Source organism: Lycium barbarum, chromosome 11, assembly GCF_019175385.1.
Source record: "Lycium barbarum isolate Lr01 chromosome 11, ASM1917538v2, whole genome shotgun sequence".
NCBI classification, from domain to species: Eukaryota; Viridiplantae; Streptophyta; class Magnoliopsida; order Solanales; family Solanaceae; genus Lycium; species Lycium barbarum.
In genome coordinates this window covers 120,855,369-120,871,072 of record NC_083347.1, presented here as the reverse complement: position 1 = coordinate 120,871,072, position 15,704 = coordinate 120,855,369, and the positions used below count along the sequence as shown (strand labels likewise).

Below are 15,704 nucleotides of genomic sequence, written 5' to 3'. Positions count from 1 at the left end.
CTGAGATCGAGCCATGATGGTTGGGTAATAAACAATGAACAGTGGTGAAACACTTTGGGAACGGTGAATGAACACTTTGCTAACAATTGTATTTCTTATGTACTTGTGCGTATATAAAAAAAACTGCCAAAACTAAAGGGGGGCCTCCTCTTTATATAATAGAGGAGTCCTAACCCTATAACAAGTCTAAATAAGGCACACAATCTGCCGTTATCTGATAGGTGAGATTGGTGCCGAAATATCCGGTTGATGGCGGATATTTCGTTCTTCCCATTATGGTGATCAACTTCCCTCTAATCGTACCTCAGTGTCTGACCCCAACCGAACTCAAAAACCCGAGGGAAACCGAACCGAACTCAACTCCCATGTCGGGAAACCGAAGGTATCCTTGTCCTCGGTTTTACCCATATACAATTATAATAGCTACCAATATAAGAGAGAAAAAAGCTAATGGTTTTCCGACATAACAATTACCCTTTCAAAGTTAATAATATTCTAGGCCATATTCTTCTAAGGAAAATTGCGAAGAAAAAGAGAAGGAAAAACTAAAAGCTAAAGGAGTAGGTCGAGACAACTGGAAAGGGTCAATATTGCCCCTAAGCTATACCGATAGAACACTTTTGTCCTTTTTCTATATAGATTTTTGGATTTCTTTTTTAAGATTCCATTAGCTGATAGGGAAAATCACACCTTTTGATAATGGCGAGGGCAAAAAGCAGCTCAACTATTGGCAGAAGGCAAAAGTACCCCTCAGCGTATATACAGGGGCAATTTCGGCCCTTTTCCGCTTTCAATTTATATTTTTCTGGTTTTCCATACGATGTCTAGTATCAGTTTTGGAGACTCGACTAATACTGATTCGTATTTTGTAAGGCTCATTAAAAGGGTAAGCTTCCCTTGCATGATTTAAGGACAAGTTACACATTTGGCAGGTTGGCCAAAAATAATTGCATTTGCCAGTCAAATATATATATATTTGTTGGCTATTATTTTGATCGGTGGTTATTTATGTCACTTTCTCATGATTTAATTCATTCTTAGGGCTTGAACCTGAGACCTCTTGTGAAGGGTGAATGAATCATATCCATCTCATCTCAACCTTGATAATCTTTCTATTTTATATGACAGTATTTACTAAACACAAAGCTTAAGATGCCAACTTCATTTATTAAATAGCGATTCTGAACCAAATTATTATCGTGAATTGTTGAAAATCCGTTTAATGTTGAAGTAAAGTTTAAAGTTTCATAGTAAATGAATAGGATATTGTGAAAGTCGAGAGGAAAATATTATTAAAAGGAATGGTGTTTAATATTACAAAATATCAATTGAAATTCTTTAGTCGTCGAAACATTTTTTTTTTTCTAAATTAATGCCCCTAACATTTTTCTGTAGTTGTCTTGGCCCTGTTTGTGTAATATTTCGCATTTCCTACGATTTTTTTTTTTTTTTAACAAGAGAATCATGTTTTGTTTAAATACGCGTGTATGTATAAAGAGCTTGATATTTATGCATTTATAAAAAAAATGGTATATATGGAACGTGATATCTGTTGGGTTTTATGTGGTTTGAATGGGAAATTAGTGATTTCCCCGAAAAGGCACCAGTAGCAAAGGGTGTGATTTTTTTGTAAAGTCACCACGCCTTTTCATAACACCCATTAGATGACTATATAAGTTGAAGTTTTGCTTGGGAATTTTTAAGTCACTGAAGCATAAAACACTGAAAATCAGAATTTTCACTCCCCTCAAAACCTGTTCTCTGCATTTGTTTTCAAAACAAAAATATTATGGAGTCATGTGATTTGCTGCCGCCATTTGAGTTCGCTGAAGTTCTGCAATTTACATCGCCACTATCGCAGAATAATTTTCCGTTCTAACCTGGGAAGAACTAATCCATTAACCTTGGCAACTATGAGGGTGTTAGATTTCTTAAGAACACACAAGAAATTTGTTGGCTCAGAAATTTTTTGTTTCATGTAATTTCTGTCTTTAACGTTTTTGGTTTCTTTTTACAAAACAAAAGCTGATTTTAAGAAATTACTGGAAAGTTATTGATTTTCGTAATTTAGTGGTTTTAGTAAATTACTGGTTTCAGTAGTAAGTTACAGCTTTGAAAAATTATAGATAACAAGCTTAAGAAATCTAATTTTTCTTGTATTAGTTTTCTGTGGTCTCCTTTGTTGGAGACAAAACAAGAAATAGAAATATTTATCTGCACAGTCGTGGAACGTAACGTGGAAAAATGAAAAACAATTCTGGATTTGAAAGTTTTAACATTTGTTTGGTGGAGATCATACGAGAAAGAGAGATTAAAATATTTGAACTTGTGCAATGTTACTGCAGATATTGGTATGGATGAGACTATAGTAGCTTTTGTATGATACATTCCATCAGTTGCGGTATGAACACGGAAACGGAAAAGAAAAACAAATCCTTCACATCTTCTCATATAATGTAAAAGGGTACAATGTAAAGATGTCTTATCAGAAAACCATAAAGTGTTCTCTTTACAAGGAAACACTTTTGATTTTGGTGTGGAAACGGTGATCAAATCAAAGAAACGGATCAACAAGGAAGTGGTGAAAATTCGTTCTCTACTTTAATTTTCTACTCTTTATGATTTATGAAATTCGGTTTTATAAATGTTAGGGTAGATGTTCATTATGTTATGATCTCAAAGTATATCCTATTTGCTTGCCATAAAATTGTTTGTACTGTTATGGTGGTGAATAGAGGAAAAATAGTGTTAGAAGATCTCGGTTGTTCTATTTGATGCTAAACCGGTTTTAGCGCAAGCCAAGTTTCACGCTTCATGTCTTTCAACTTGTTGCCTTCTTTGATATAATAATTAAGGCACATCTAATCTTGAGTTTGCAATTGTGTCATTGATCCAAGTTAGATAAAGGATATTCTAATTGGTTCCAATTGGAGGCAGCGACTTTGATTTTGATCATCAAAGAAATGGATCACGAAAGGAAGATAACTTTCTTAAAATTTAATTGAAATTATTTTCAAAAAACTATTTGAGAAAATTGTGAAAAAAAAGTTGTTGGATGAAAATATTAGTACTTTGTAATCCTGTGACAGTGCGTGAGGATTTTTTTGTTTTTATATAAATGTTAACTTGGGATCGTTAATGTGCATTTTGATTTGATGTTATGAAGAGAAATTTTTCATCTGCACTTTAATTTTGAGTTGCCCATGAATATGCATGGTACTTGAATATTTAAAATGTGGGGGGTTTTTTGGCTTATGATGAAGTCAATGTTAGATGTGGTGTCTAATTTAATTTGGAAAAATTAGAGATATCAAAATTAGAGAAGAATGTTACTCTTTTCAGAGAGAAGAAAGTTACTTTTTCAAGAGAAGAAACTTACTCTTTTCAAAGATTAAAAAAAAAATTACTCTTTTCAGAAATATAAAGCACTCTTTTTGGAGACTAAAACCTTTGTGATTTTCTACTTCATTGTTTGGAGATTAAAATCTGCGTGATTTTCTACTCCAAGTTACTACTCGATTCAAAGAATATAAAAACTTTATCGAATTAGTAACGTTCATTAGTTTGAAGATATAAAATCTTCGTTGGTTGTTTATTCGGTTTGAAGAGATAAAAACTTCACTAATTCATTAAATCTATTTTTGTCAGAACTTATTCGGTTTGAAGATATAAAATTTTTGTTTTATTCTCTAGTTAAAAGAAGAGAAAGATTATGACCATGAGGATGTTCATTGCATCATGTGGTACGAATGGCTTATAGAGCTGAAAATTAAAGGAACATTCTAATTGGAGTTATTAAAGTGTGAACGGACACATTTTTTCTATAACTCCCGGTGATTCTCCTTCTGATTATAAAATTCAGTGGCTAAGAATTTATAAGAAAAGAGTCATACTAATTGCTTGACATTAAATCTATCTCTGTTATCTATGTTCACGGCAAAGCCTTCATCATCAGTTCCCTTCCTTATTTTTCTAACAGTCTCAAAGAGTTTTAGGCCAACAATCTTTTATTGATAAATTAAGTGTTGATAAAGTGGTTATGATGCGAGGATTAGCAGCAAATGATATACATATATTTTTGTATATGTTACACGGAAATTATAGAGACAATTGACACTAACGCTAATGATTTCTTGTAAAAAATTATTGCGGGCTGGTTCTTTAGTTCTCCTCCGATCACTAATGTGTGACTAGTACGTACTAGTAACGGTTCATGGGAACTAAGTGCATTCGTGTTTATGATGATGTTGCACGTGAAGGAACGATTAACATAGATGGTGAATGTCGTGTTAATAAGTTCTCGTTTATTCCAGAATGTGGGGGAACGCTATCTTATGGTTAGCCAAATACTCAATTGAGTACCCCATAGGAAAAACACAATCTATTACGTATGAGAAATAGGAAGGAAAAAAGTCCAACTTGAATTACTTCAAAGTGTGGGGTGTATGACTAAAGTGCAAATTCCTAAAGTCAAAAAGGTTAAAATAGGTCCGAATAATGTTGATTGTGTTTTTATAGAATATGCCACCAATAGTAAAGAATATCGACTTGATACTGTGATAGAATCAGAAAACATTGATTTATTGACATTATTGTATTATGTCAAACCGACGGTATATGTCCTTTGTGGATATTGATATGGTAGTTAGTGAAATTTTGACAGAACTTATTCTTTCTTGGTGAGGACTAGTTGATCGAACTACTCATTTGATAGTTGATCAGATGTCTTTTCATTAAAAGTTGTGTTCTTTAATTTCGTGAAGAGATGTCACTTGAAATATAATGTTATGTTCTTTCATGTACAGATGTCACTTGAAAGGTTGTGACTTTTCGTGATAAAATGTGTTTGTTGAAAGATAACTCCTTGAAAAGATGAGATGGTTCATAGAACATATAAGTTCATTCATTTATAAATCAAAGAACCAATTGACGATAATGATAGGAATCGACAATAGCTTGGATCTTCATATCAGTGAATGTGCAATTACTTGGATATTCAAAGAAGTAGACTTATAAGAAGTGGAATGGTTGAGAAATATACATATTGTTAAAAGGTTGCGGCCACAACTGATGCCAACCATCCACATATATTATGATCTATGATATATCCTATTTTCTAAGCTGCACTTTGCTTTATAATAAATATCTCACAATTCAAATGCTATGTTGATGCAAATTGAATGACCGGTCAAATGAAATTAAATCCACAAATTGATACGTTTTTACAATTGATGGAAGGAGCACTGTCTTGGAAATCGTCCAAACAGACATGTATCGCCTGCTTCACAATAGAGTTTAAGTTCATAGCTTTAGACAAGATCGGTGAACAAGTTGAATGGCTTCGGAATTTCTTGGAAGGTGTTCCATTATGGACCAAACTTTGGCTTCTATATGCATAAATTGCAATATCCTAGCGGCAATAGGAAGGGCTGGGAGCATATTATGTATAACGGAAAATATCGTAACACATGACGAAGACATAATGTCGTTATTCTCTAGTGGAATTATCATAATTGACTATTTAAGGTCAAAGGATAATGTGTCGAATCCACTTACAAAAGGCCTAACTAGAGAGGCGGTTGAGAAATCATCTAAGGGAATGGGACTATGGCCGAGGACAAGTCAACATGGCGGTAACTCTACCTAGAAGACTACAGATTCAAAGATCTAGGTTCAAGGAGATCAAACAAAGTTATGATTGATGGTTGAACATTGTCAAACAAATTTTTTAGTCCATTCTCATGATGAAGCCAATGTTCAATAACAAAGATAAAGCATTAAGGCTTTTTAATGGTTTCTAAGTTTGATACGGGGTATATCAAGTAGTTTATATCTGCAGGATGACACGTTTAGGAATCACCTATGTAAGTGTGAAGTGTAAGCCGCTTCAAGAAGAATTTTGTAAGGCCAATTCTGTGCGCACTTATGAGACCAGGCGGTGTTCATGGCTGAAACGAACCAAACAATGAAAATCAAATACGGTTAAAGGGTTAATTGTGTGACATGTGGTTGTCTAGGTATACACCAAAGCTCGACGGTTCAAGTATACCAAATCTACCAATTGACTGAGTATATTCGACATTTTTTCACTACGAAGAGTTCAAAGGGAGACGTACATATCCAAATGCGATTAATCCTTGCTTGCAAATCACACAGTTTTTCCATGCATGTTTTCATCATATACTCATTCCCATTCATGTGGCGGATTGTTGGGTTTTTGTGGTGTGAATGGAAAATTAGTGATTTTCCCGAAAAGGCACTGGTAGGAAAGGGTGTGACTTTTCTGTAAAGTCACCACACTTTTTCCCAACACCCATTAGATGGGTATATAGGTTAAAGTTTTGCTTCAGTTTTTTCAATTCACTGAAGCATAAAAATACCGAAAATCAGAATTTTCTCTCCCCTCAAAACCTATTTGCTGCATTTGTTTTCAAAATAAAAATATTATAGAGTCATGTGATTTGCTGCCACCGCGCTAAAGTTCTGCAACTTGCATTGCCGCTATCGCAGAATAGTTTTCTGTTCTATCCTGGGAGGAATTAATCCATTAACCTTGACAACCGTAAGGGGATTAGATTCTTAAGGACACACAATAAACTTGTGGGCTCGGAAATTTTCTGTTTCATCTAATTTCTATATTTAACGTTTTTGGTTTCTTTTTACAAAACTGAAACTGATTTTAGGAAATTACTAGAAAGCTACTGATTTTTGTAAATTTACTGGGTTCAGTAAATTACTAGTAAATTATTGATTTCAGTAGTAAATTACTGCTTTGAACACACATGGATAACAATAGCTCGTCACGTCATCGTGGAGAAGTTAAATCGAATAGAATTCTTTGTTCCAGATGAAACAATATTGAGTTAAAAATTTAAAATTCATGACAAAAAAGGGGTTAAAGTGGACCATAGGCAAATATTTCTCTCAACATAAAGAAAATCAACTTTTCCTATTTGATGCTGCAAAGGTGGTTAAATATTCATCCTTCAACTATGTGTCAACATCAATTCAGGACCCATTTTCTTGGAAATTTTCTAAAAGTAATATTCCGAGAAATTTTCATTGGTTATTCCTTTTTGTGATACATAACTTTTTAGTAAATGACCTTATTTTTATTTTTATTTTGCAACTTATAGGCTTTTTATACCATGGTTTAAAGACCTCTTTTGAACAAACTGAAAATCTCATAAGAAAACATTAAATCAAAGTTTAAAATATTATAAACATTAGACGACTGCCTAATATTTTATTAGTCTAAAGGCTATATTTGCACAACTTTTAGAAGTAGGAACAAATCTAAATAGTGAGTAAAAAGGAGATGTTTGCGTAACTCAGCCTTCCTAACATCCCTATAAATACCCTCCCATATATCAAAGGACATCATTGTGAGCCTATCAATCAAAGTATCATATTACAACATACAACAAAAAAAATTCTTTTTCTTTACAATGGCTTTGGTTCTTGAATGGAAGATGCTATTTGTGGTTCTTTTTGTGATTTTTGGGATGTATGTTTCTGAAGTCACTTCTCGAAACCTTCAAGAATCATCATCCATGTTGGAAAAACATGAGTTGTGGATGGCGCGCCATGGAAGAACTTACGAAAATGATGCAGAAAAGGCGAAAAGATTGAATATATTTAAGGAGAATGTGAAATTTATTGAGTCTTTTAACAAAAATGGGACTAAGCCATACAAATTAGGCATCAACGAATTTGCTGATCTTACTTCTGAGGAATTCATAAAGTACTACACTACTCATGGACTTAATAAGTTTTCTTCAAAATCTCAGCAATCATCTCCAGCTATATTTTCATCATTCAAGTATGAAAATAGGAGTGATGTTCCATCTATCATGGATTGGAGAAAGAGTGATGCTGTCACTAACGTCAAACATCAAGGTCAATGTGGTAAGTCAAAATTTCCCATTCATGAAAATGTTTAACTAGTTGTACTCTTACTTTTTCTCTTCTTGTCAAGTACTCCCTCTATGCGGCTTTATGCGCATAGAGTTTGTTATAAGAAAAATGATATTTTTCTATTTTTTAAAATAACTTAATTTTGAAGTTCGAACTTCTCAGTTTACTCTTCATTTGATGATTTATAGCTGCACAAATATTTATGACTTTTTTTAAACCACAAATTTAAAAAATGTTTCTTTCTTTAATTAGTTTCGTGCACAATCAAAGTGCATCACGGGATGGAGGGAGTAATATCGACAAAGAATCTAAGGACATTATCAATATGGTTTAGCCTATTAGAGTAGGTTAGTTACAGTTGTTATAAGGTTATAAAATATTTGATCCATTACAATTATTCAGTGTTGTTTGATTACATATGGAGTTTAAGATGATTTTTGAAATTTGTTGTCTTAAATATGCCATGAGATTTTGTAGCTATAAAAACATGTCATTAAAGGTAAAATTGAAATTGTTTTCAAATTTAGAAAAACCGTTAATCTTTTTGGGATAAGCTAATAAGGAAATAGTGCCACATAAAATTAGAACAGAAACACTACTGCTTATCATACAAATCTATCTCTAATTACTTATTAGTCACCTGATCCTATAAATATAGGATGTTGCTGGGCATTTGCGGCGGTTGGAGCCTTGGAAGGAGCAAATAAACTCTCAACAGGCAAGTTAATTTCACTATCCGAGCAAGAGCTATTAGATTGCACAACCGAAAACAACGGTTGTTATGGCGGTTTGATAACAACAGCCTATGATTTCATCGTAAAAAATGGCGGAATCGCGCTGGAATCCAACTACCCTTACGAGGAATATCAAGATTCGTGCAGGAGCGCCCAAGAGGGGATGGACTCGACCGTAAAAATGAGTCGTTACGAAACTTTACCATCGAGCGAATCAGCATTATTAAAAGTCGCATCGCAACAACCCGTCTCTATCGGTATCGCTGTAACCGAAGAGTTTCATATGTACCAAAGTGGCATTTACGATGGAAGTTGCGATGATCAACTTAATCATGCAGTTACTATAATTGGCTATGGGACAAATGAAGATGGCACAAAATATTGGCTAATTAAGAATTCTTGGGGTACAAGTTGGGGCGAAAATGGTTACATGAAACTTGCAAGGGATACTGGAATTGAAGGTGGTCTTTGTGGGATAACCACTTTGGCTTCCTACCCCATCGTTTAGAAATTTGGTCTAAATAGCACACCTTTAGTGCTAGTTTGTTTACTTTTTAAAGTGTTATGTTGTACTTGCTAGTGCAAGAGCTTTTGTTCTTGCAAGTTAAAGGTCCTTGTATTACATGATGAATTAAAGAAGAATTTAACTTATATATGTACTAGCAATCTCAGATTGTATTTACAAAATTAGACTGCTCAATAGGTAGTTATATTATAAGTTAACTCTCTTTAATAATTATATTGATTAATAATTTGGAATAAATAATAAAGATATTTGCTATAACAAGTTAAATTTCACTAAATAGTGTGAAAAATTATTGTACTATATATAACCGAAATCGTATACAATTTAAATTGTGTTATATATGTTATTTTTCAAAAAGAAGAGCACTGGGTGGAAATTCCCCTGAACAATGCGAAATGGAACAATTCCATTAAAAAAAAAATCATTCTTACATCTGTCTTTACCAAAGTGGCTCGAGTTTACCCATTACGGCCGACGACAGCATCTAAAGGGAAAATTCAGACCATTCGTCCAGTTCAAGCACAAAATCGAATATTTTTTTCTCCTTTGCGCAAAATCTTTTTACAAATAAGTCATTTAAACTTTAACCGAATAATAACGTGTCACTAGTATGAATAATCTATAAACGAGGATGAGTAAACCTCATTACAAAATTTTATCATCTAGTGAATCAACACCATTAAAAGTCATAACGCGACGACCCTTCTCGATCTGTATTGCCGTGACCAAGGATTTCCACATGTACCAAAGTGGGCAAAAATGGGTACATGAATATTGCGCGAAGGTGGTCTTTTTGGTATAACCACTTTTGCTTCTTACCATGTTGTTTAGAATTTGGCCTAAATTTAGCACCTTTGGTGCTAGCTTGCTTTTGTCCATGCAAATTAAAGGTCGTTGAATTATTGCATGATGAATTCACGAAGAATTTACTTATATGCATTGATGGTGTAAAAAGTATTTATATAATTATGCCCCTTAACATGCAATTATATATGCAAATAACTTTATTTAAAAATATTGATCCACTACCAGAAAATCGCTAATTTCCAATGGAAAAACCGACTAAATGTCTCATTAACAATACAAGGGCCGAAAAAGGGTTATATAATGCTATTTCTGCACAGAATCTAGCTAATCTAGCCCATGGATATGAGATGTGGCCCAAGTTGTGAGAGGCCAAGTCAATGTCAATTTTGCCATGTGAGAATGGTTACATAATCAAAATGTATTATAAATAATAACAGTACCATTACAAAATAATCAACAACTAATAAATTACAAATTAGAAAAAGAAATTGAAGATGATATTAAAAGCACATAATTTTGACAACAAAAGTAAAAAAACATGTATAAATAGGGGCTGGACGGAGCAGGGCTAAGAAGGCTAAACGGTTGTAATGGGGGTTTAATAACAACCGCCTACGATTTCATCGTAAAAAAATGGTGGAAAAGCGGCAGAATCTGACTACTCGTACGAGGAATATCAAGATTCGTGCAAGAGCAACCAAGGGACGAACGACTCAGCCGTAAAAATGAAATAGACATCTAAAATAAGAAAGACATCTAAAATAAGAAAGATTTTCAGGTGGTCTGGCATAGTAGAATTTCACCCTCGAATCTGTCGAAAACTGGCCTCTCGCTAAATATAAGGTCTGGTAGACGTCTCTGGATCACAATCTGCACTCAAAAGAATGCATCAAGGTAGTATCAGTACAAACACTATGTATTGGTAGATATCATCGGCCAACTAAGATTAGTATCATGCATAACATCACAAAATCAACAGAAAAGACAAATTGGCACAACAACACGTAACCACATGAAACTATCAACGAGAAATCATCCAATACCGAAATAAGATAAGCCCACACAAATAGTAATCAATAGAAGTAACTCAACCCGTGTCATTACAGACACAACTATAAGTCACGAATATCTCAACTCTGTCATATATCTGTACAGACATGCTAAGTGGCAATGTTTTACCAAATAGCCATGACCTGCAGGGGACACATGGTGGTCATGTACCACTCGCTCCGGAACTGACCTTGGATCACGAGTCCATAACTAGGCCACATCCTCACCCCCTGTCAAATGTGTCTTTTCATATTTATATGTTCTTTCTCATCATAATGTATTTTTGTTCCACAATCGATTAAGGAATGTGAACAATCAATAGATCAATATCAGGGAATCCAAGTCACCATATCCCAAGTCATATCAGGACTCAACAATCATTTCATCAATAGCATGAATAAGGGTTTCTTCAAGTCAACAAGAAGAGAATTCATTAACTTCTTCTTTATCATATCATAATAGTTAATCACATAATCAATCAGCCAATATCAAATAAGGAATTTCCAACCGTAATTTATGTTCGAAGCTCTAATCATGCTTCTTCTATCAATTCCATAACATATACAATTAACTAATCAAAGTCTAACTCAAGTAGATCGTAACCTACCTCAAAGCAGAACTGGGACAATGCAATCACTCCGCGATAGCTTTCCCCTTTCGCAAAGCTTCCGAACGTTCAAAGTCTAGAAATATAGCGCTACATGAGTATTTGAAACATCTACTCAAACAAACAATAATTGGGGAAGAGAACCCAACTACTTCTACCCTTTTCAAATGGGTGAACCATCACTAAGCATGAATTCATCCTAATATTAATCCCAATAATTCTATTCTATCCATTCATGAGTTTTCTAATAAATTCAACCCCTTTGCAGCAATTTTTAAGCTAAAGCTTCCATTTTTATGAAACCTTAAGTCTCAAAACATCATTCTCATCATTTAACAATCAAATTCTCATCTCAGAAAGTGATAATCTATACTTGATGATTAAACGACAATAAAATAAATAACCCATCCATTTATTCCAGGGTTTTTAGTTTCTAGGGTTCTACCCTTTCATTCATCATTAGAGACCCTTTAACTAATTGTGGAACTTAACAGTATGATGGAATGAACAAAGTGAAGGGTTCAGACTTACCACTCAAGAGTACTTTAGCCCTAGCCTTAGAATTTCGCCACAAGAGTTCTTTGAAACTGTTTTGGAGTTGTGTGGGGACTAGGTTCGAAATAAAGAATATAGAACACAAGTTTTGCCTCCCATCGACCACTGCAGCAGTTAATGTCTCGCTACAGCGGTCTCACTATAGCGGATAAATCCCACGATGGTGGACCTCATTAAATTCTCGACTCCTCACGGTGGTGAGCCTATACCCGCTACGACGGACCCGCTGCTACGGTCCCTAACCTGCTGCAGCGGTCCATTTTGACCAGTAGCTCAGATATTTGCACCAGTTTTTACTAAAAAATACCAACTCCAATCTGAGGCCGTACAAACTCAACCAAACATGATATAAGCATAAAAACACGCTACAGACTCATCCGTGGCCTCAGAATTCCCAACGGAGGTCTAGTTTTCTAAGTCACCCCCATAACGACCTAGCGGGTCGTTACAATTATTTTTAGGTACAGGTACATGAACCTCTCATAAGGTTTTATGAAGTGTTATGTCGTAGGCTATTCAAGATCACATTGCCTCTTTATTATGATCATTCACTTCTCCTTTTTTCCAAGGATGATTACATTTGGAAATGATTGTTCTACTAAGCTCCATGCATGCTGTAGACTCTGTCCTTCAGGGACATTAGGAGTATTTTGCAGATGAAATATGAAATAGTAGGGTCAGAAAATGCTTTCAGCATTTGACTTGAATTATCTGAGGATCATACTAATGATAATTCACAACATATTTCTTAGCTGCTCATTCTCTCCCCCTTATGTTAGAAAAACTAACATATATCCCCTCCTTATTTAGGGAATCCATTTGTGTGCATCATGGTAGATCCATTAATCATATACCACACAGAAAAACTATTAGATAGAAATATTTGGCTCCTGAACCTGAACCAATTATGAGGGGAGAATTTATCATAATTTATTAGTCTGAAGCATAAAAGTGTCGTTGTAGCAATATATCAGATCTCAGACCAATACATATGGGAGGACCCACAGCAGGTGTTAACACATACATGCAACTGTGAACCCTTGTGCCAGCCCCTTGCGACTGGACACCATGACTTGTCATGACAAGTCATGGTGTCCAGTGGCAAGGGGCTGGCACAAGGGTTCACAGTTGCATGTATGTGTTAACACCTATTGTGGGTCCTCACAAAAAAGGCGACTTATGTTTGAGGATCCGCAGGTGTTACCCATGCATGCTGCGGGTTGCCCTCCATGAACATGCGTACATGACATGTAACACTCAGCCATTGTATGTGAAAGGGTGCTTAGCCAGTTCGCACACTCTGCAGAGCTTCGAACCCGCGACCTTGCAGTCACTTTTGTCCTCCCTAAGGAGACGCCTCTTACCATTTGAGCTGCAGCTCAATTGGTGAAAGTCGTTTCCTTCGGGAGAACAAAAGGCCTGAGGTCACGGGTTCGAAGTGCTGCAGCACGCAGCGAACTGTTGTGATTTCACTGCTACAATACCTGAGTATGTCATGACAAGTCATGGTGTCCAGTCGCAAGGGGCTGGCACAAGGGTTCACAGTTGCATGTATGTGTTAACACCTGCTGTGGGTCCTCACAACATAAAGCGTTGTTATCATAAGCAATGGTTTAGCTATTTAACGGAGGCATTCAACGCAAAACTAGCTCGAATATAAACCAGCATTATCAAGATAAACATTCTTTATTATATAATCTGAAAATTGTGCTTTCAACTTGATACGATCCCGAGGAGCACACATGGGTCAAATCGAGCATATGACGTATGGATGATTGCTTGGTCATGTGGAGCAAAGATAAGAAGATGGGACACGATGGTGACTAGCTATGCAAGAGGGATATTTTCACAATTCAAGCCATTATCCTTAAAGAAGACTACCAAACAAGGCCCGTACTTCATTAAGGGATTTTTGTAATAGTTAGTCTAGTCTTTTTTAGACTAGTAGTGTAAATACTAGACTTAGTTTATTGCATTACTTAGTTTATGAATTATGACGAATTGAGAGTTGATATTAGTATCATAGTTTGTTTGGCTCACTAGCCTTAGTTTAGACTTAGTTGATGGAGTGTGATTCCATTATTGGCTTATGAACCATTTTCCATTGATATTCATATGAGAGTTGCTTATTTGTGGATTTCAAGTTTGTAACTCTTGATTGGATTTCAAATAGCTCAAGTTCTTGGATTGAATCCAATTGAAAGAGTCAAGGCTTGATATATTTAGGTTTGTCCATAGATTCATTATCAAGAGTGTCTATCTTCTATCCCTCTTTTCTCATCCCTTTCTTCAATTCTCATCCATTTATTTCTATCTATCTTAATTTTTCGCGTTTCGTTATTGATTTGATGTTTATCCAAAGTCGAATCATATCATTTAGTATCAGAGCTTAAACTAGAGTGGTTTTCTACAATCCTCAATCCTAGGTTCATCTTATTTCGAAAATTCAAAAAACAAATCTGAAAATTCCCAAAAAATCTGAAAATTTGGTTTGTTGTTGGATTTGTGCAAAATTGAGTGTAGATTTGAGTTTCTTGATATTAAATCTACTTAGATATAAAGTTTTGGAGCATTTGTAGGTATTTTGGGTCATTCACCATTGTTGAGTTTGAAGCTTTTGAAGATCTTGAAGAACAAGCAAATGAGTCTTCAATTGGTCTGAATTTGGAGTGGGCTTTGTTCTTTAGGTTAAGGAGTTGATAATTTGAATTTTCATAGTGTTTTTGTGCTTCTTCATAAATTCATAAGGAAGAAGATGACCAAAGAAGCTTTTTGATCCAAAATTTCAAGTACAAAAACTAAAAAAGTATTTGTTTGGCCAAATTTAGCAAAACATATGATATAGTGGGCCCAAGATACCTCAAATACAAGGAATATTCAGAAAAATCAAGCCCAAAAATCGAGGTACGAAATACAATACGTCATCACTAAAGGATTTTTATAAAGGCAATTTACGAACCGTAAATTGGGGCGTAAATTGGTTCCAAAATTCGAGCTCACTATTATGGTTTTACGATCACAAAATACGGACCGTAAAATGTAATCCTCAAATGCATTTTATGCTTCTGCTTGTACAGACCATAGCTCAAAGACGGCCCGTCAATCTTGACCATCAAATTGACCCAAAAAAGTTGTCTATTGTTGCTGATTTTACGGTCACAAAATATGGACCGTAAAGTGCACTCCTCAAATGCATTTTATGCTTACGCTTGTGGTCCCGCAACATCCCTTTGCAGGATCATATAACATGCCATAAACAACCTGTATGCAAAGCCTCAACCTCTATTTCTACCTGCACATGCCCGAAATGGCATTGCAAGTTTATTCTTCAACACGATTTCACTTCATTTTCAGTTCTACGTTTCGTTAGGTATTTGTTCATCCTTTCTTGATCTTCAAAGCTAATTAAAATTAGTAATTGACCTTACTTAGTTGTTGATTAGTTCTTGAGTCCCATTTCTTTTTGTGCTAATTCTTTTTCAAGCTTTTCTTGTTTTAACTCATTGAA

The 15,704-nt window shown here is 34.9% G+C and overlaps 1 protein-coding gene across 1 annotated transcript; it reads left to right on the top strand.

Moving 5' to 3' along the window:
- The first annotated feature begins 7,392 nt into the window (after positions 1-7,392).
- Positions 7,393-9,304, top strand: LOC132619049 (zingipain-2-like). Its single transcript, XM_060334030.1, has 2 exons — positions 7,393-7,908; positions 8,576-9,304. Exons 1-2 carry the CDS (start codon positions 7,449-7,451, stop codon positions 9,157-9,159), a joined length of 1,044 nt encoding a protein of 347 aa, XP_060190013.1. The 5' UTR covers positions 7,393-7,448; the 3' UTR covers positions 9,160-9,304.
- Positions 9,305-15,704: the final 6,400 nt, after the last annotated feature.